At 45.0% G+C, this 20,336-nt stretch overlaps 1 protein-coding gene across 3 annotated transcripts in view; it reads left to right on the top strand.

Moving 5' to 3' along the window:
* Positions 1 to 20,336, top strand: part of SNX4 (sorting nexin 4) — a 90,287-nt gene that overhangs the window by 24,668 nt on the left and 45,283 nt on the right. For all 3 annotated transcript variants that reach the window (XM_051859213.2, XM_002716413.5, XM_070072239.1), the window contains 3 exons: positions 11,484 to 11,619; positions 11,691 to 11,840; positions 12,308 to 12,355. In XM_051859213.2, the coding sequence (XP_051715173.1) occupies positions 11,484 to 11,619; positions 11,691 to 11,840; positions 12,308 to 12,355 (334 nt within the window). The remainder of the gene's footprint in view (positions 1 to 11,483; positions 11,620 to 11,690; positions 11,841 to 12,307; positions 12,356 to 20,336) is intronic.

Below are 20,336 nucleotides of genomic sequence, written 5' to 3'. Positions count from 1 at the left end.
CTGATTATGTGTTATAACCTTGTATTAATGTTTACTTTTTTAAGAACTAAGGTGGTATTTTTTTATTTGCTTAAAGATGCATTTTATTTATTTGAAAGGCAGAATTAGAGAGAGAGAGAAAGAGGTCTTCCACCTGCTGGTTCATTCCCCAAAAGGCCATAATGGCCAGGACTGGGCCAGGCTGAATCCAGGAGCCAGGAGCTTCTTCCAAGTCTCCCATGAATGTTCAGGGGCCCAAGCACTTGGGCCATCCTCTGCTGCTTTTCCAGGCCAGAAGCAGGTGGGGACTTAGACCGGTGCCCATATGGGAAGCTGGTGTCACAGATAGTTTCTTTAGCTGCTATGCCACAACACCAGCCCCAAGAAAAAAGTTTTGTTTTTTTGTTTTTTTGTTTTTTTAAGATTTATTTATTTACTTGAAAGAAGGAGTTAGAGAGAGAGAGAGAGAGAGAAAGAAATCGATCTTCCATTTGCTAGTTCACGCCCCAAATTGCCACAACAGCCAGGACCAAGCCATTCTGAAGCCAGAAGCCAGAAGCCAGGAGCTTCTTCTAGGTCTTTCATGTGGGTACAGGGGCTCAAGCACTTGGGCCATCCACCACTGCTTTCCCACACACATCAGCAGGGAGCTGGATTCAAAGTGGAGCAGCTAGGACTCAAACTAGCGCCCATATAGGATACAGGTGTTTCAGACCGGGGCTTTAACCCACTGAGTCACAGTGCTGACCCCAGAAAAAAAGTCTTAAACTCAACTGTTTCATAGGCTTTGCTAAAATCACTGAACCTTTATGCTGAAACTTGTGAATCTCAAGGCATCTTCCAGGTGTGTGGTTCGCCCAAAATGAAAGTTAAAATCTTGGTGAAGGTTATCTAAAGATGACTTTGCAAACCTTTGTAGATGCAGTCAGCCCGTTGTATCAATAGAGTTGGTTCAGCTACTTGTGGATCAAAAGTATTGGAGGGAAAATTAGATTTTACTGAAGACCTATGTCTTTTTTACATGTCTTTGTTCCCTAAACTATACAGTACAACAATTATTTATATATTTATATTGCAGTAGGTATTACAAGTAATCTAGAGATGATTTGTGAGTAGAGTGTTTGTCCAAATATTTTATATATGAAATTTGGGCATCCTCAGTTTTTTGGTATCCTGTAGGGGCATAAAACTAAAAGAATCTTTTAAAAGTGAGAGAGTATATGTCATAGGGATTTTAGGAAAAGGGAGAGTTAAGGTAGTTCTTTTAAAAATTGGGTTGGGTCATTTTGTGACTTAACTACATGTCGCTCCCCCTCTTCGTGGAGGAACGACACAGGACCCTGCGCTGTTCTTTCGTCTGCTCGGCCCTCCCCGGGTTTGCTGCTGGTTCTTCCCGGGTTGGCTACTATCCCTTCCACCTCCGTGGAAGGGCAGTTCCCCCTGGCCACATTCCCCACTTCCGCAGGGGAGCGGCACACCGCCGGCCGGCTCTCTCGGGGGCTGCACGGGTTCCCTTAGATGTTCCCCATAGATGTTCCTCGTGCATGCCGTCTCTCTCCTCCTTTATAGTCCTCCTCCGCCAATCCCAACTCGGCTGCCCACACGCCGAGTACGCTGCTCTCCAATCAGGAGCAAGTCCTACAGTTAATTGGTTGAACTGGAGGCAGCTGTGCGGAAGCTGTTTACTTCTCTCCCAGCGCCATATTGTGGGAGAGCAGATGCATAGAATAAGTCTTAATTCCAGTAACTCAGTCTAGTCCGGTTTGCTCCCCACAGTGGGAGAGCAGATGCATAGAATAAGTCTTAATTCCAGTAACTCAGTCTAGTCCGGATTGCTCCCCACAGATCCCCCTTTCTTTTTATTTTTGGCGTTGATACGCGCCTGTCTTCGGTGTCCCGCGGCACACACTCTGCTCTACTTGCTAGAGTTGCCACAGGCTCTTACAAGTCCTATCAATCAGGCAAACCGAATCCGGGTCCTCTCTTCGCCATGTTGTGAGGAGGTTTTTAGGCACTGATGCATGCCTGTGTTCGGTGCCCTGCAGCGCATGCTCTGGTCGAGCCTGCAGGGGCTTACAAGCTCTATCAGGCAAACCGAATCCAAGCCTTCTCATTGCCTTATTGTGGGGGAGACTTATTAGTGTTGGTTCGTGCCTATCTTCGGTGACCTGCAGCTCATACTCTGGTCGAGCTGCTTGCTGGCGCTTACCGCCTTAAATCAGGCAGACCGAATCCAAGCTTAATATTGTTGTATTGTGGGGAAGCCTTACTGATGTTAATTCGTGCCTGTCTTCGGTGACCTGCGGCGCATAAGCTGCTAGCTGCCCGCAGGTGCTCATCACCTCACTTGATTAGGCAGACCGAATCCAAGCCTTCTAATTGTGGTATTGTAGGGAGGCCTTTCTATTTCTCTATTTCTCTATCTCCGGGCATTCCTATTTCTCCCATTTTACTTCTATCTTCCAGCATTCCTATTTCTCTCATCTTCTAAACTTCTGTTTCTCTTATCCCTGCGGCTTTCCGGCGCCCGCCCCGAGACTGCTTCTCGGCGGCTTCCCGGCTCTGAGCCGCTTCAGCCCGCGCTTCTCCGATCTGCGCGGCTTCCCGGCTTTGCGCGGCTTCCCGGCGCCTCGCCCCGCGGCAGCTTCACGGCTCTGCGCGGCTTCCCGGCGCCTCGCCCCGCCGGCGGGTTCCCGGCTCTGCGCGCACGCTCCGCGGTCTCCACGCACTTCGCGCCCGCACCACGGCCTCGCGCCAGCCCCGGCGTTCCCCATCTATTCACGCCCCGTGCTCTCTCTGCACGCGGCGGCTTCCGCGAATGTTTCCGCCACCACCGGCATTCAGTCCAAGTTCCCCGGACTAACCTGGCGAATTCCAACCTGGCGGCCCACGTCTCTGCCTCTGGTTCCAGATCTTCGCCTCTTGCTCCCCGGGGTGACTTGAAGAATTCCAAGGTGGCTTATGTCTCCGCCTCGGCCTGCACTCGCGGCTTCATCCTCCCTAACATTTTTCTCTACCCGGTATGTTTCCCTAAGTTTTCTTCCAACAATATTCCTCTCATTTCTCCTGGCTTCTCCCCACAGTCCGTATCCGAGTCCAAGCCTCCTCCAGGTTTCACTTTCGCTTTCAGTCTCCTAGCTTCCCTGCCATAGTCCGCATCTGAGTCTATGAAAGCTTTCACTTTCGCTTTCAATCCTAACTTCTTTCCCACAGTCCATATCCAAGTCTATGCCTAGGCTTTCAATAGCTTCTTCCGGCACCTTTCTCATCCGGCTTTCCCCTAGGCTCTTCGCTAGTCTCTCTCTCCGGTATTTTCCTGCTTCTTCCCGTTTCTTCCCTCCTAAGTTTCCTATCCGAGTCACGGCACCATTATGTCGCTCCCCCTCTTCGTGGAGGAACGACACAGGACCCTGCGCTGTTCTTTCGTCTGCTCGGCCCTCCCCGGGTTTGCTGCTGGTTCTTCCCGGGTTGGCTACTATCCCTTCCACCTCCGTGGAAGGGCAGTTCCCCCTGGCCACATTCCCCACTTCCGCAGGGGAGCGGCACACCGCCGGCCGGCTCTCTCGGGGGCTGCACGGGTTCCCTTAGATGTTCCCCATAGATGTTCCTCGTGCATGCCGTCTCTCTCCTCCTTTATAGTCCTCCTCCGCCAATCCCAACTCGGCTGCCCACACGCCGAGTACGCTGCTCTCCAATCAGGAGCAAGTCCTACAGTTAATTGGTTGAACTGGAGGCAGCTGTGCGGAAGCTGTTTACTTCTCTCCCAGCGCCATATTGTGGGAGAGCAGATGCATAGAATAAGTCTTAATTCCAGTAACTCAGTCTAGTCCGGTTTGCTCCCCACAGTGGGAGAGCAGATGCATAGAATAAGTCTTAATTCCAGTAACTCAGTCTAGTCCGGATTGCTCCCCACAACTACATATATGTATGTGTCAAAGAGATTGGTAAGGTTATTTTTACAAAAATTATGACCCCATGAGAGGATTAAAACAATTTTTAAAAATAATTTTCATTTTATTTGAAAGGCAGAGAGACAGAGACAGAGATCTTCCATCCACTGGTTCATTCCCCAAATGCCCACAACGTCCATGGCCAGGCCAGGCCAATACCAGGACCCAGGAGTCAATCCAGGCTTCCCAGGTGGGTGGCAGGAACTTGGGTACTTTAGCTATTACCACTGCCTCCCAGGATGAGCATTAGTAGGAAGCTGGATTGGAAGTGGAGCAGAGTTTGAACCAGGCACTCCGATATGGTATGTGGGTGTAGTAAATAGTGACTTAACCACTGTGCCAAATGCCTACCCTAGTTTGTTTTTTAAATTAAATTAGTCACTTTAAAAGTCATACTTTAGAGAATACTGTTTTTTTTTTTTTTTTTTTTTTTTTTTTTTGACAGGCAGACTGGATAGTGAGAGAGAGAGACAGAGAGAAAGGTCTTCCTTTTGTTGTTGGTTCACCCCCTCCAATGGCCGCCACGGCTGGCGCGCTGCGGCCGGCGCACCGCGCTGATCCGAAGGCAGGAGCCAGGTGCTTCTCCTGGTCTCCCATGGGGTGCAGGGCCCAAGCACTTGGGCCATCCTCCACTGCCTTCCCGGGCCACAGCAGAGAGCTGGCCTGGAAGAGGGGCAACTGGGACAGAATCTGGAGCCCCGACCAGGACTAGAACCCCGGGGTGCCGGCGCTGCTAGTTGGAGGATTAGCCTATTGAGCCGCGGCACCAGCCGAGAATACTGTTATCTCTAGCTTTCTAGGTAAATTCTAAATTTAAAAAATGTTTTTGGTATGTGGCAGTTTCTTTACTCACTTGGGCTTGAAGTTAGGTGCTGACTACTTCTGCTGAAAGAGAACCTTGAACCTTGATCTGTGTAATCTAAAATAATTTATGTTTACTCTTTAGTTTTTTTTTTAAATATCTGGTTTAACAATGTGATGAACACATTCCCCCACCATCCCCTTTTTAAAAAATTATTTGAAAGGCAGAGTTACAGAAAGAGGGAGAAGAAAAACCTTTCATCCACTGGTTCACTCCCTAAATGGCCACAATGGCCAGAGCTGGGCCAGACTGAAGCCAGGAGCTGCTTCTGGGTCTCCCACGTGGGTGCAGGTACTTGGACCATCTTCTGTTGCTTTCCAGGGGCCATTAGCAGGGAGCTGGATCAGAAGTGGAGCAGCCAAGACTTGCCTAAATACTGATACAGTTTGTGGACTCAAAGGTTTTCATAGCCTTCACAGCTTATGTCAAGAGCTTGGGGTGATCACTGACGTCATAAATAAGAGTGTCAGTTGTTAAATCAACAACAGGAGTCTTTGTGTACTTACTCCCCATGTAGGACCTCTGTCCTTAATGAGTTGTACTATGAGAATTAACTGTAAAACTTGTTCTCAAACAATACTTTATACTTTGTGTGTGTGGGTGCAAATTGTTGAAATTTTTACTTAATATAAAGTTGATCTTCTGTATGTAAAGTTAATTAAAAATGAATCTTAATGAAGAATAGGATGGGAGAAGGAGTAGGAGGTGGGATGGGAGTGGGGGTGGGAAGGCGGGTATGGGGGAAGAACCTCTATATTCCTCAAGCTGTACCTATGAAATTTGTATTCATTAAATAAAAACTTTCTTAAAAAAAAAAAAAAAGAGTAAGGCCAAGACTTGAAGCTTCACACTCTTATGGGATGTAGGCATCCCATCCAGCATGTTAATTATTAGGCAAAACATTCGCCCTGGATTTTGCCTTTTTAATATAAAACTCCAGATGTTTACTTACAAATGGTCCACAAGGGGCTAGCGCTGTGACCTAGTGGACTAGGCCTCCGCCTGTGGTGCTGGCATCCTATATGGGCACCAGTTCCTGTCCCAGCTGCTCCTCTTCACATCCAGCTCATTGCTATGGCCTGGGAAAGCAGTAGGAGGTGGGCCCCTGCATCCACATGGGAGACCTGGAAGAAGCACTTGGCTTCAGACTGGCCCAGCTCCAGCCATTGTGGCCATTTAGGAAGTATACTAGTGATGGAAGACCTTTCTCTCTGTCTGTCCTTGTCTCTGTAACACTACCTCTCAAATAAGTAAATAAAAATTTTTACAAAAAAAAAAAAATGGGCCATAGACCATGAGTTTGATTGTTATTGTTCAAGTAAAAAGGTTGTAAGTTTTGAGATAGTTCGGTTTGTGTTCTTCTCTTTTATGATTTGTGTTTTCTCTGTCTTAGCAAATTCTTTCCTACCCATATCATATAGACATTTGGCATGAGAAATAACTTTGTAAGTATAGAGGACCCAGCGCTGTGGCACAGTAGGTCAGTCCTCCGCCTGTGGTGCCAGCATCTCATATGGGCACCAGTTCTAGTCCTGGCCCTTCCTTTTCCAATCTAGCTCTCTGCTATGGCCTGAGAAAGCAGTAGAAGATGGCTCAAGTCCTTGGGCCTCTGTACTCGCATGGGACACCCGGAAGAAGCTCCTGGGTCCTGGATGGAAGAACTCTCTTTTTCTCTCTCCCTCCCTCCCTCTAATTCTTTCAAAAAAAAAAAAACCACAAACATTTAATAGCACACAACTGGTTTTACACAGAAACCATCACAATAAAGTAGGCAGCCACCATCAGCCCTAAGAATCAAGTAATGATACCACGCTGCCTCCCAAGCCAAAATGGAATTCCTACATATTCTAACAGAGACATGATTTTACGCCTATTTTAAAAGAGCTGAACTGCTGTGAATACAAACAGACAAAATCTCTGAGGGAATTAAAAGCAGTTACTTCAGCTGTGGTCAGTTTTAGCCTACTAAACCACAGAACTCTAGCAAATTGCAGGCCGGGCTTTGTACTTGTTCCCAAAATGTAGGTGGGTAAGCTACAGGATCCAACTTCAACTCTCAGTTAATATGAAGGCTTAGTAATATTCACACTGTCCATGATTGTATGCATAAATACTGAATTCCAGAAAGAATATCATGTAAACAAATTTAAATATATATGAGGTTTTGGGTTGGTGAAGGCCAATTAACCTTAGGGATTCTATACTTACTTTTTTTTTTTTTTTTTTTTTGACAGGCAGAGTTAGACAGTGAGAGAGAGAGACAGAGAGACAGAGAGAAAGGTCTTCCTTTTCCATTGGTTCACCCCCCAAATGGCTGCTACGGCCGGCACGCTGCGCTGATGCGAAGCCAGGAGGCAGGTGCAGGGCCCAAGCACTTGAGCCATCCTCCACTGCCTTCCCGAGCCACAGCAGAGAGCTGAACTGGAAGAGGAGCAACCGGGACAGAATCTAGTGCCCCGACCGGGACTAGAACCTGGGGTGCTGGCACCTCAGGCGGAGGATTAGCCAAGTGAGCCGTGGCGCCGGCAATACTTTTTTTTTTTTTTTTTTAATATTTTTATTTATTTATTTCAGAGGTAGAGTTACAGACAGTGAGAAGGAGAGACAGAGAGAAAGGTCTTCCTTCTGCTGGTTCATTCCCCAAATGGCTGCAATGGCCAGAGCTGTGCTGGTCTGAAACCAGGAGCCAGGAGCTCCCGGGTCTCCCACGGGGGTGCAGGGGCCCAAGACTTGGGCCATCTTCTGCCTTCCCAGGCCATAGCAGAGAGCTGGATCAGAAGTGGAGCAGCAAGGACTTGAACTGGCACCCATATGGGATGCTGGCACTGCAGGTGGTAGCTTTACCTGCTATGCCACAGCGCCAGCCCCAGCCACTAAATATTTGTTGACTGGTTGGATAGACGGGGTAGTTTTTGAATCTGATACAGTGTTCTCTGTGCTGTCAGTCATTTTCTAATGGTTAGATCCTGTCTTTACTGGTTTTTGTTTTGTTTTGTTTTGTTTTTAAGATTTTTTATTTATTTATTTGACAGATAGAATTACAGACAGTGAGAGAGACAGGGAGAAAGGTCCTCCATCCAATGGTTCACCCTCCAAATGGCCACCACAGCCAGAGCTACGCTGATCTGAAGCCAGAAGCCAGGCGCCTCCCCCGGTCTCCCATGTGGGTACAGGGCCCAAGCACTCGGGCCTCTCCTGGGCCACAGCAGAGAGCCGGACCGGAAAAGGAGCAGCCGGACTAGAACCTGGTGCCCATATGGGATGCCGGCACAGCAGGCGGAGGATCAACGTAGTGCATCACGGCGCTGGCCACCCCCCCCTTTTTTTTAAGATTTCTTTGAAAGGCAAATAAACAAAGAGAAAGGATGAGATATATTTAGATATCTTCCATCCACTGCTTCATTCCCCCAAATGGCCACAACAGCCAGTTCTGCTTCAGGCTGATGTCAGGAGCTAGGAGCTCCATTCTGGTCTCCTACATTGGTGGCAGTGGCCAAGTATTTGGGCCATATTTCACTGCCTTCCCAGGCACGTTAGCATGGAGCTGCATTGGAACTGACTAGCCAAGACTCAAACTGGCATTCTGATATGAGATGCTGTATTGCAAACAGTGGGCTTGACCTGATGCACCACAAAGCTATCCCCTGGTTTTTTGTTTTTGTTTTAACAGGTTTTCTACAAGCCTTGTAGGCATACTGTGTATTGGCTTTATTTATGTACTCATTAGCAAGATGTAGATTTTGTTATAATTTTGAATAATTTGAAACCTGAGATTAATCTGGATACTTCTACAGCTAAAGTTGAGAATCTGAATTGGAATAGTTATTAGTCATAGCTAATGTTTAGGTCAACTCTTTAAAATGAATTGTGATTTAATAATTCTCTGGTTTTTTGCTGGGGAAAGGGAAACATTTGTGCATTTTGTGTTCCGTTGTTTGTTTCCTTTTTATTAATACATAATGATTAAATTTCATGGTAAGCTTAAATAATAAAAATGACTTGGCATGATGCAAATACTTCAAACTTGACTTTGAGTCAGCTATTTGGTGCAGTGGTTAGACACTGCTTGAGACATGTGCATCCCATTTCAGAGTGCCTGTGTTTGAGTCCTGGTCTGCTTCCTATTCCAGCTTCTTTCTAATGTACACCCTGGTAAGTAGCAAGTGATAGCTCAAGTACTTGGGTCCCTTCAACCACATGGGAGACCTGGATTGAGTTCTAGTCTGGCTTTGTCCTGGCACAGCCCCTGCTATTGCAGGCATTTGGGGAAGTGAACAAACAGATGGAAGATTTCTCTATGCCTTTCAAAGAAATAAATATAAAGGTTTTTTTTTTTTTAAAGATTTATTTATTTATTTGAAAGTCAGAGTTATACAGAAAGAGAAGCAGAGGCAGAGAGAGAGAGAGGTCTTCCATCCGCAGGTTCACTCCTCAATTGGCCACAACAGCTGGAGCTGTGCTGATCCGAAGCCAAGAGCCAGGAGCTTCTTCCGGGTCTCCCACATGGGTGCAGCAGCCCAAGGACTTGGGCCATCTTCTACTGCTTTCCTATGCCATGGCAAAGAGCTGGATCAGAAGTGAAGCAGCCGGGACTCGAACCAGCGCCCATGTGGGATGCCAGCACTGCAGGCGGCAGCTTTACCCACTGTGCCACAGTGTTGGCCCCAATATTAAGTTCTAGAAAAAAGATTTGGCATTTGTGGCAGAGTGAACCAAGCTGTAGCTTATGACACCAGCATCCCATCTCAGAGTGCCAGTTTAAGTCCTAGTTGTTCTACTTCCAGTCTAGCTTGCTGCTAATCCACCTGGGAAAGCAGTAGAAGATGGCCTAAGTGCTTGGGCCCCTGCTACCCCTGTGGGGGACCAGGATAGTTTCTGGCTCCTGGCTTTAGCCTGGTTCAGCCCAGTTTCAGCCCTGGTTGAGGCTGTTTGGGGAGTGAACCAGTAGATGGAAGATCTCTCTCTTTCTCTCTCCCCCTCTCTCTGTTGCTCTGTCTTCCAAATAAATAAATACATCTTAAAACATTTTTTTTTAATATTTGTAAAATCATTTTTTAGGAAAAAGGTTTATTCAGTTATTTGAAAAAGTGATAAAAAGGGAGAGACAATGAGAAAGAGAGATATCTTTCATTTTCTCGTTTACTCTCCAAATGGCCGCCACGGCCTGGGCTGGGCCAGGCTGAAGCCAGGAGCTTTATCCCAGTCTTCCATGTGATTCAGAGGCCAAGTACTTGGGCTATCTTCTGCTGCTTTCCCAGGCACACTAGCAAGGAGCTGGATCAAAAGTGGAGCAGCTGAGACTGAAACTGTCATCCATATGGGATACTAGTGCTGCAGATAGTGGCTTAAATTGCTGTGCCACAACACCAGCCCCTAAAAAAAAATTTTTTTAAAAGACAGCTTTATTCCTAGATTGATTTTGTTTTTGTGTCTTTGTGTTTTTAATAGAGAGGTATGCATTGTGGTTGTGTGTGCATTTCTTGGGAGTACAAATAAATTATTGTCTAGCAAACAATTAGAAAATAAGAAAGTACTAACCGTACTTAGAAGACTGATGCTTTCTCACAGTGCTTATGCTAGCAGAAACCTCAAGTAATCAAGTAATTTAAAATATCCTTTATATGATTTAACTCCAACCTTCTGTCAGTTACAAGTTGAACTTTTATATGGGTGAGAGATGGTGTTGCCTGACAGCTCTTTATAATTACATGTAAAACTTAAAAGGAGTTTTTACAATCCCTCTTTCCCATCCTTTTAGAGATACTTGAGATTTTATCATTGTATTTCCTGGTTTTGGATTCATCTGATTGGTGTGATTGGTTTGTTTATTTATTTATTTATTTTTTAAAGATTTATTTATTTATCTGAAAGTCAGTTACACAGAGAGAGGAGAGGCAGAGGCAGAGAGAGAGATTTTCCATCTAATGATTCACTCCCCAGATGGCTGCAATGGCCGGAGCTATGCCGATCCAAAGTCAGGAGCCAGGAGCTTCTTCCAGGTCTCCCACGTGGGTGCAGGGGCCCAAGGACTTGGGCCATCTTCTACTGCTTTCTCAGGCCATAGCAGAGTTGGACAGGAAGTGTAGCAGCCGGGTCTCAATCCGGTGCCCATATGGGATGCCAGTGCTTCAGGCCAGGGCCTTAACCCACTGCACCACAGTGCCGGCCCCGGTCTGATTGGTTTATAATCTAAATTGAGGTTTTGTGGTGTCTTAGTCTTCATCATGAGTGTTAATTCATCTTGGCAGAACTGAAGTTAAAAATATTTTTATTTAATGAAACACTAGCTAAGCCAGATTTTACCATAAAATCAGAGATTATACACTGAGGCGTTTAGAATGTTCCTGGTACAGCTGTATCTTTTGAGTCCAGTAGGCTTCCTGTAACAGAAGGAAAGGGATGGGGGGAGGGGAAGCTTCGGAATCGGATGGACGTGAGTGCCCACACCCGGGTCTCTGTTATCCTAGCAGAGCCCGGACTGTGCAGCCGTTTCCTCATCTGTGCAGTGAGGAGCCTAAGTCCCGGCTTTATAGATTGTTGTGAGGATTAAATAAGAAAGTATGCGAAAAGCATTTACTCAGGGCCTGCTTTGTAAACATTAAATGGTCTTAAATTTTAAGACAGGTTGTGTTTATATGTATATATTCTTATTTAAAAAAAACAATAGTAGAAATGTTCTTCTTCCTTTTCAGGTCAGTTGAACATGCCGACGGCCAGAGTGTCCTAACAGACGCGCTGTGGAGGCGGTACAGTGAGTTTGAGCTGTTGAGAAACTACCTTCTAGTTTACTATCCACACGTTGTCGTGCCGCCTCTGCCAGAAAAGCGGGTAAGAAGTGAAATGCAGCAGCTTCCGGGTAGCGGCGTTGGGACTTTCTTAATGATGCTTTGTTTATCTAGGCAGAATTCGTGTGGCACAAACTCTCTGCTGACAACATGGATCCAGACTTTGTGGAGAGACGACGGATTGGCTTAGAAAATTTTCTCTTGAGAGTTGCTTCCCATCCAGTCCTTTGTAGAGACAAAATCTTCTATTTGTTTCTAACACAGGTATTTTTCTTTTATTTAGTCTTTTTAATGTTCATTTGATGGGTTTTGTTGTTTTAAACTATGGAATGCTGTTCTTAAGGATCTTTTTGGAGCCACTTTGTTAATTTATATGTAATTTATTATGATTTTGTTTTGTGTTGAATTTCAAAGTATAGGAATCCATTATTCTTTTGGTTAACCTATCTTATACTTGAAGATACCAAAGATGATAATTTTTTGGTATCACTTAAATAATATCAGAATTACTCTTCAGTGTTTGAAGTCCATATCTGAAAAATTTTTGGTCTACATTTTGGTGATCTGGACTGTATGCTTAATTTTGAAATGGGAAGAAGTCCTTTTTAACTACTTTCTCTTGTCTCCCTTGAAATAAGAACAGAGTGATAGGTATTTATTTAAAATATAATATTCTTTGTGGATTGTTTTGCTTTTCATTAGTGATTTCTAAAATTAACTTGAATTTTTAGGAAGGTAACTGGAAGGAGACTGTGAATGAAACTGGGTTCCAGCTGAAGGTAAGAATTTTGTATGAAATAATTTGCTGTGTTCCTTTATAGTTCTAGCACAGTGCTGTACACTCAGTGGGTATTTGATCTTTGTTGAGTGAGTGAGTGAATGTATCATTGTGGATTTGCAAAGAAAAGAAATACTGCACTTCACTTTTAATTTGTGTAATTCTAATTACTAGTAAGACTATAATGAGTATATTAATTCTACTAGGAAAGAGCATTTTGAAGCAGCACTTTAAATACAAGTTGTAGCCTTTTTCTCACAGTGAATTCATATTATACTTTGCATTTTTTTACTTCCTTCCTATTTCTGCTCACTCCCTTCCCCCACAATTGCTCACTCCCCCCCCCCCCCATTTATTTATTTGAAAGTCAGAGTTATAGAGAAAGAATGAGAGACAAATATCTTCCATATGCTGGTTCACTCCCAAAATGGTTGCAACAGCCGGGGCTTGGCCAAGCCAAAGCCAGGCGCCAGGAGCTTCTTCTGAGTCTACCACGTGTGTGGTAGGGGCCAAAGTACCTGGGCCGTCTTCTGCTGCTTTCCCAGGCCATTAGAATGGAGCTGGATGGGAAGTAGAGCAGCTAGGACACAAACTGGTGCCCATATGGTATGCTGGCATCACAGGCAGCGGCTTAACCCACTACGCCACAACACTGGCCCCAAGTGCTCACTCTTTATCGAATATGAAAGGCATGTCTTCTCTTATTTTATGTTTTTAAATTTACAGAGTACTTTTTATAAAGTTTATTTATTTTTTTTGACAGGCAGAGTGGACAGTGAGAGAGAGAGACAGAGAGAAAGGTCTTCCTTTGCCGTTGGTTCACCCTCCAATGGCCGCCGTGGCCGGTGCGCTGTAGACGGCGCACCGCACTGATCCGATGGCAGGAGCCAGGTGCTTCTCCTGGTCTCCCATGGGGTGCAGGGCCCAAGCACTTGGGCCATCCTCCACTGCACTCCCGGGCCACAGCAGAGAGCTGGCCTGGAAGAGGGGCAACCGGGACAGAATCTGGCGCCCCGACTGGGACTAGAACCCGGTGTGCCGGCGCCGCAAAGCGGAGGATTAGCCTAGTGAGCTGCGGTGCCAGCATAAAGTATATTTTAAAGATGTGTTTATTTTTGTTCTTTTTTTCCCCAGAAGCCTTTTATTTAAAGTATACAAACTTCATGCATTTCATAAATACAACTTTAGGAACACAATGATTCTTCCCACCATACCTGCACTCCCACCCTTCCTCCTCCCTCTCCTATTCCCATTATTATTTTTTACTAAGATCTATTTTCAATTAACTTTATGCATATAAGATTAACTCTATACTAAGTAAAGAGTTCAACAAATAGTATGGAAAAAAAACTGTCCCTTGAAGCCACAGTTAGAGAGAGAGGGAGAGACAGAGATAGAGAGTTCTACTATCTACTGGTTCACTCCTCAAATGGCCTCAAAGGCTAGAGCTGGGCCAGTCTGAAGCCAGGAGCTTCTTCCAGGTCTCCCACTTGCTGCATTGGAAGTGGAGCAGCTAGGACTCAAACCAGCACCCATATGGGAAGCTGGCACTGCAGATGGCAGCTTTACCAGCTATACCATAGTGCCAGCCCCTGAAAGGCACTTCTGAAGATTCAAGATTGGATTTTCCCATTTTACTTGACTAAAAGATAAGTTCCTGGTCATGCTTCTTCTGCCTACTGGGGTATGACAACCAATTCAAAATGGCACAGGAGCATCTATTGGCAATTCAGGCTTATTTAGTTTTTCCACATTTAGTCATTGGAAGTAGTGTTTGGAAATGAAGTTGTTATCTGAAAATTGAGGAGCATGGTGGTGGTAGTGAGATGGCCATCCTGACTAAAGTTTCATCTCTGATGTGAAATGAATAGGTAAGTAGATAAATATAATATAAATTCAGATAGTATGGGTTGAGTATCCCCAATCCAGAAATCTGAAATCTTGAAATGCTTTGAATTTTGGAGCATTTTCAATTTTGTAGCTTTTCAGATTTCAGATTAGGCCTGATCAGCCAATGAAATCTATGCAGATATTCCCAAATCCAAAAGACGCTGTAATCTGAAACACTTCTTTTGGTCCCACACATTTCAAATAAGAGACACTCAATTTGTAAATTGATACATGATTCACATGTTAGTATAGTTTCACTAGTTCAATATGACCTAAGTAATTAATCATTTTTTTTTTTTTTTTTTTTTTTACAGAATTGTAGCTTTATATTTAACATCTTCGTACTAGGCATTACAGAAATCTCCAGAATTGTATACACTCCAGGGGATTTTCCTAATTAATTAAAACTTCCAAAACCTATCAAAGAGAGAATTGTTCTTCAATATAACTTCTTGTGAAAATATAAAAAGCTGAGCAAAAGAATTACATAGTTAATATACAAAACAAATTCTATTCTTAAAATGGCATCGATTTAAGAACAAATTTTTCAAGCTGGTAATCGCCTTATTCTCAAATAAGGACTTCAAATTGATAAGATTCTCTTGCAAGCAACAGCCTCCTAGCAGTCTGCCATTGTTAGAATATTGCTCTCTGAACATGAGCACATTCAGGCTTGTTAAATAAATAAATAAATAAGAATTATTTATTTATTTGAAAGGCAGGGTTATAGAGAGACAGAGGCAGAGAGAGTGAGAGAGGTTTTCCATCTGCTGGTTAATCCTCAAATGGCTGCAATGGCTGGTGCTGAGCTGATCTGAAGCCAGGAGCCAGGAGCTTCTTCCAGGTCTCCCACATGGGTGCAGGAGCCCAAGGACTTGGGCCATCTTCCACTGCTTTCCTAGGCCATAGCAGTGAGCTGGATTGGAAGTGGAGGAGACGGGACTCAAACTGGTGCCCATATGGGATGCCGGCACTGCAGGCGGCAGCCTTACCCACTATGCCACAGCGCCAGCCCCTAAGTAATCTTTTTTTTTTAAATTGTATTTTATTTTATTGAAATGCAGAGTTAGAGAGAGAGAGTTTTTCCATCTGCTGGTTTACTCCTCAAATGGCCACAATGTCCAGGGCTGGGCCAGGTCAAAGCCAGGAGCCAGGAACTTCTTCTGTGTCTCTCACATGGGTGGCAGGGGCCCAAGCCATTGAGTCATCTTCCTCTGCTTTCCTAAGCACATTATTAGGGAATTGGATCAGAAGTGGAGCAGCCAAGACTCGAACCCACACCTATATGGGATACTGGCATCGAGTGGTGGCTTAACCTACTATATACCACAATGCTGGCCACCCAAAAATTTTTTTAGTAATTAAAAAAATTGGAACTTATGCATTTGTATATAGGTACTTGAAATTCTGCACAAAATAAAATACAAAGAATTTTTTTCCTATACGGAGAACAGTCAGGTATCTGACTTTGTCATATCAGATTATAATTTATAAATATTTTGAAATGGAGATAATATGGCTTACTACTATACTTATGGAAATACTTTTTTCTCTCTCAGTTATTCAGATAATCTTGGCTCTCTGTGTTTTAGGCTATAACTTATTTTAACGGAAATAAAAAGATGCCGAAGTGAGTAATACTGGAGACAGGCACGCTGACAGTAGTTTTATTGTACATTTTAGCCTGATGGCAAGGCAGGGGAGGGAACTGTAGTGTAGGAGTCAGAACCCTGCAGGATGGGTTCACTTAGCATGAGGCCTAATCCCCACACTTCCTGTATAGCCTAGAGCTTCACTGCCTTACAGATGGGCCCAGTTTATAGTGGTTGTGTCTGGAGGCTTCGAGGAAAAGTGGAATTATGCTTGCTATGTACTTTTTTTTTTTTTTTTTTTTTTTTTTTTTGACAGGCAGAGTTAGAGAAAGAGACAGAGAGAAAGGTCTTCTTTCCGTTGATTCACCCCACAAATGGCCGCCACGGCTGGCGCTGTGCCGATCCGAAGCCAGGAGCCAAGTGCTTTTCCTGGTCTCCCATGCGGGTGCAGGGCCCAAGCACTTGGGCCATCCTCCACTGCCTTCCCGGGCCACAGCAGAGAGCTGGACTGGAAGAGGAGCAACAAGGACAGGACCGGCGCCCCAACTGGGACTAGAACCCAGTGTGCCGGTGCCGCAGGCGGAGGATTAGCCAAGTGAGCCGCGGCACCGGCCACTATGTGCTCTTGATTCGTGTGTGGTCAGTGGGCTGTGCATCTCAGTTGTTGGGATTGTTCTGAATACCAAGACCTAATGTTCATTCCCAACATGCTGATTCCCATTAACCTAAACTTTCGTAACTTGTTTTTTTAAAGATTTATTTTATTTATTTGAAAGGCAGAGTGACAGAGGGGAGGAAAGAGAGAAAAAGAGATCTTCCATTGATTCCAAATGACCCCAACAGTGGGGGCTGGTCCAGACTGAAGCCAGGAGCCTGGAACTCCATCTGGGTTTCTTGTGTGAGTCATAGCAGCCTGAGGACTTGGCCATCATCCCCTGCCTTAGTGGACGCCTTAGCAGGGAGCTGGATTGGAAGCGGAACAGCTGCAGCTTGCACTGGTGCTGTGGTATGGGAGGAGATGCCAGTATCACAGGCGGCAGCTTAACGTCTGCTCTACAATGCTGGCCTCTAAAATTTGATAACTATTACTCTAAGGTGATAAGACTGCTTTTTGGAAGAAAATTTTAGAAAGTTGTCAGAAATGGTAAAAAAAAATCTTTAGACTCATCACATGTGGGGTCTTCAAAAAGTTCATGGAAAATGTACACTATGAAAAAACTAGATATGGATTTCAATTTTTTGGCACTTTTCTTCTATTTTCCACAAACTTTTAAAAAAATTATTTTATCTGAGGGGCCCACTCTGTAGTGTAGCAGGTTAAAGCCCTGGCCTGAGGCGCCAGCATCCCTTTATGGGCGCTGGTTCTAGTCCCGGCTGCTTCTCTTCTGATCCAGCTCTCTGCTATGGCCTGGGAAAGCAGTAGAGGATGGCCCAAGTCCTTGGTCCCTGCACCCACTTGGGAAACCCGGAAGAAGCTCCTTCTTCCTGCCTTCAGATCGGCACAGCTCTGGCTGTCGTGGCCATCTGGGGAGTGAACCGGTAGATAGAAGACCTCTCTCTCTGTCTCTACCTTTCTCTGTAATTCTGACTTTCAAATAAATAAAATAAATTCTTAAAAAAAATTATTTTATTTGAATGGCAGATTTACAGAAAGAGAGAAGGAGAGACAGAGAGAGGTTTTCTATCTGCTGGTTCACTTCCCAGATGGATGCAATGCCTGGGGCTGAGTCAGGTCGAAGCCAGGAGCCAGGAGCTTCTTCCAAGTCTCCCACATGGGTGCAGGGGCCCAAGTACTTGAGCCATCTGCTGCTGCTTTCCCAGGTACATTAGCAGGAAGCTGGATTGGAAGTGGAGCATCTGGGACTTGAACCAGCACCCATATGGGCTGCCGACACCACAGACAGAGGCTTATCCTTCTGTGCCACAGCGCTTGGCCCCTCTGTTTTTTTATTTTTAAAATGTTTATTCATTTGAAAGGCAGAGAGAGAACTAGATAGACAGACACTGATCTGTCTGCTAGTTTACTCCTTAAATGCCTGCAACAGCAGGGGCTGAACCAGGCTGAAGCCAGGAGCCTGGAACTCTATCCTGGTCTTCTAGATAAGATGGCAGGGTCCCTAGCACTTGAGCCATCACCTGCTGCCTCCCAGAGTGTACATTAACAGGCAGCTGGTTTTGAGAGTAGAGCCAGGGCTTGAACCCAGGTATTCCAGTATGGAGTGCAGGCATCCTAAGCTACATCTTAATAGCCTGCCACCTGTTTAATCTATAGTCTTGGCCTACTAGATTAATATTTTTAAAAATCTTTGCTGAGTGACTGTTATGCACCACAAGATAATTATAAACTTAATTCTTTTTTGTTTTATATTAGCACAAGCAACAATTTTTCAACATTATTGATTTTTGACATTTATTCATGTTTTAGAATTTCATATAAATATTCATGCTATATAATTCCATGAAAGGAGAGCAAAAGATTTATCTTTAAAGTAATGGACATATAAACTAGTTGTTTTGTTATAATGTTATGTAACAAAACTAGTTGTTTTGTTATAACTAGTTAACTCAGTCATGAACATATGCATCATCCAATATGTTCAAACTTTAAATGGATACAGGCTGATTTAAAAGAATCTGAAACTTTGCTGCTTGTAGCAGACCTGTCAGAACTAAAGTCTGGTCCATTAGGGTCTCTGCTCATCTTTGTATTGCTTACAAGATCCAAGAGAGCCAGTGGAGGGTCCAAACTCTGGGTGCCTGCAGAGTGTGTTAGGGATTCTTCTGAGTCCCGAGTGCTGTGGGTACTGTTTGTTTATTTATTTTTAAGATTTATTTATTTATTTGATGTTGGAGTTACACAGAGGGAGAAGGAGGGGCACAGAGAGAGAGAGAGAAGTCCTCCCCAATTGTGGCCCAATTCGCCACAACATTTGGAGCTGTACCAATCTGAACCTAGGAGCCAGGAGCTTCTTCTGGGTCTCCCACTTGGGTACAGGGGCCCAAGGACTTGGGCCATCTTCTACTGCTTTTCCAGGCCATAGCAGAGAGCTGGACCAGAAGTGGAACTGCTGGGTCTCAAACAAGCACCCATATGGGATGCCAGCACTGCAGGCGGCGGCTTAACCCGCTATACTACATCACCGGCCACTGTGGGTACTGTTTGAATGAGCTAGGAACATCCATAAGCTCTCTGCTCTTATGAGTTTTTTTTTTTTTTTTTTTTTTTTTGCCGCGGCTCACTAGGCTAATCCTCTGCCTTGCGGCACCAGCACACCGGGTTCTAGTCCCGGTCGGGGCACCGGATTCTGTCCCGGTTGCCCCTCTTCCAGGCCAGCTCTCTGCTGTGGCCCGGGAGTGCAGTGGAGGATGGCCCAAGTGCTTGGGCCCTGCACCCCATGGGAGACCAGGAGAAGCACCTGGCTCCTGCCATCGGATCAGCACGGTGCGCCGGCTACAGCGCACCGGCCGCGGCGGCCATTGGAGGGTGAACCAACGGCAAAGGAAGACCTTTCTCTCTGTCTCTCTCACTGTCCACTCTGCCTGTCAAAAAAAAAAAAAAAAAAAAAGAATGATTATAAAGATTTATTTATTTATTTGAAAGTCAGAGTTACACAGAGAGAAGGAAAGGCATGGAGAGAGGTCTTCCATCCGCTGGTTCATTCCCCAGTTGGCTGCAACGGCCGGAGCTGGATTGGAAGTGGAGGAGACGGGACTCAAACTGGTGTCCATATGGGATGCTGGCACTGCAGGCAGCGGCTTTACCCATTATGGGATGGTGCCGGCCCCATGAGCTTATGTTTTAATGAGCTTATGTTTTAATGCTTAGAGATACTGAATTAACATTAAAAAAATACTTAAAATAGTGGTATATAGTATAAATAAAGTTTCAGCATTGTTAATGTGACAGGAGGGATTGTTTTTCAAGAGTTACTTTGAGGTGGGTGACTGGAATATTTATTGTCCAAATAGCAACCTTTTGAGAGTAAAAAGAGCTGCTATTAATAATAACAGTAGGACAATAGCTATTAAACAGGATTGTCCTTGGGCAAACTGAGTCACATGGTCCCATGGCATCTCTATCACCCAGTTTTAAGGAGTAATGTTTGAGCTGAGGCCTGAACCATAAAAGGCTGCAAAGCTGTCAACCCATGAGGCCAAGGTAGAGAAGTGTGAGACAGAGGCTCAAGCTGAGTTGAGATTTACCAGGCAAAGTTTGGGGAAGGATGAGCAAAACATGAAATCACTGCCACAGTAGGGCAAGGGGTTAAGCTGCTGCTTGAGATGCCTGTATCCAGTATCAGAGTGCTGGTTTGAGGCCTGCTGCTCTGCCTCTCATCCAGCTCCCTGCAAATGTGCCTGGGAAGCAGCAAATGATGGCTCAAGTAGTTGGGCCCCTGCTGCCCATGAGAGAGACTTGGACAGAGTTCCTGACTCCTGGCTTCAGTTTGGTCCAGCCAGTTTGGGGTGTGGACATTTGGAGTGTGAGCCAGTGGATGGAAG

Source organism: Oryctolagus cuniculus, chromosome 4 (genome assembly GCF_964237555.1).
Source record: "Oryctolagus cuniculus chromosome 4, mOryCun1.1, whole genome shotgun sequence".
NCBI lineage: Eukaryota > Metazoa > Chordata > Mammalia > Lagomorpha > Leporidae > Oryctolagus > Oryctolagus cuniculus.
Note: the sequence above shows the minus strand (reverse complement) of the source record. Positions and strands in the feature narration are given on the sequence as shown.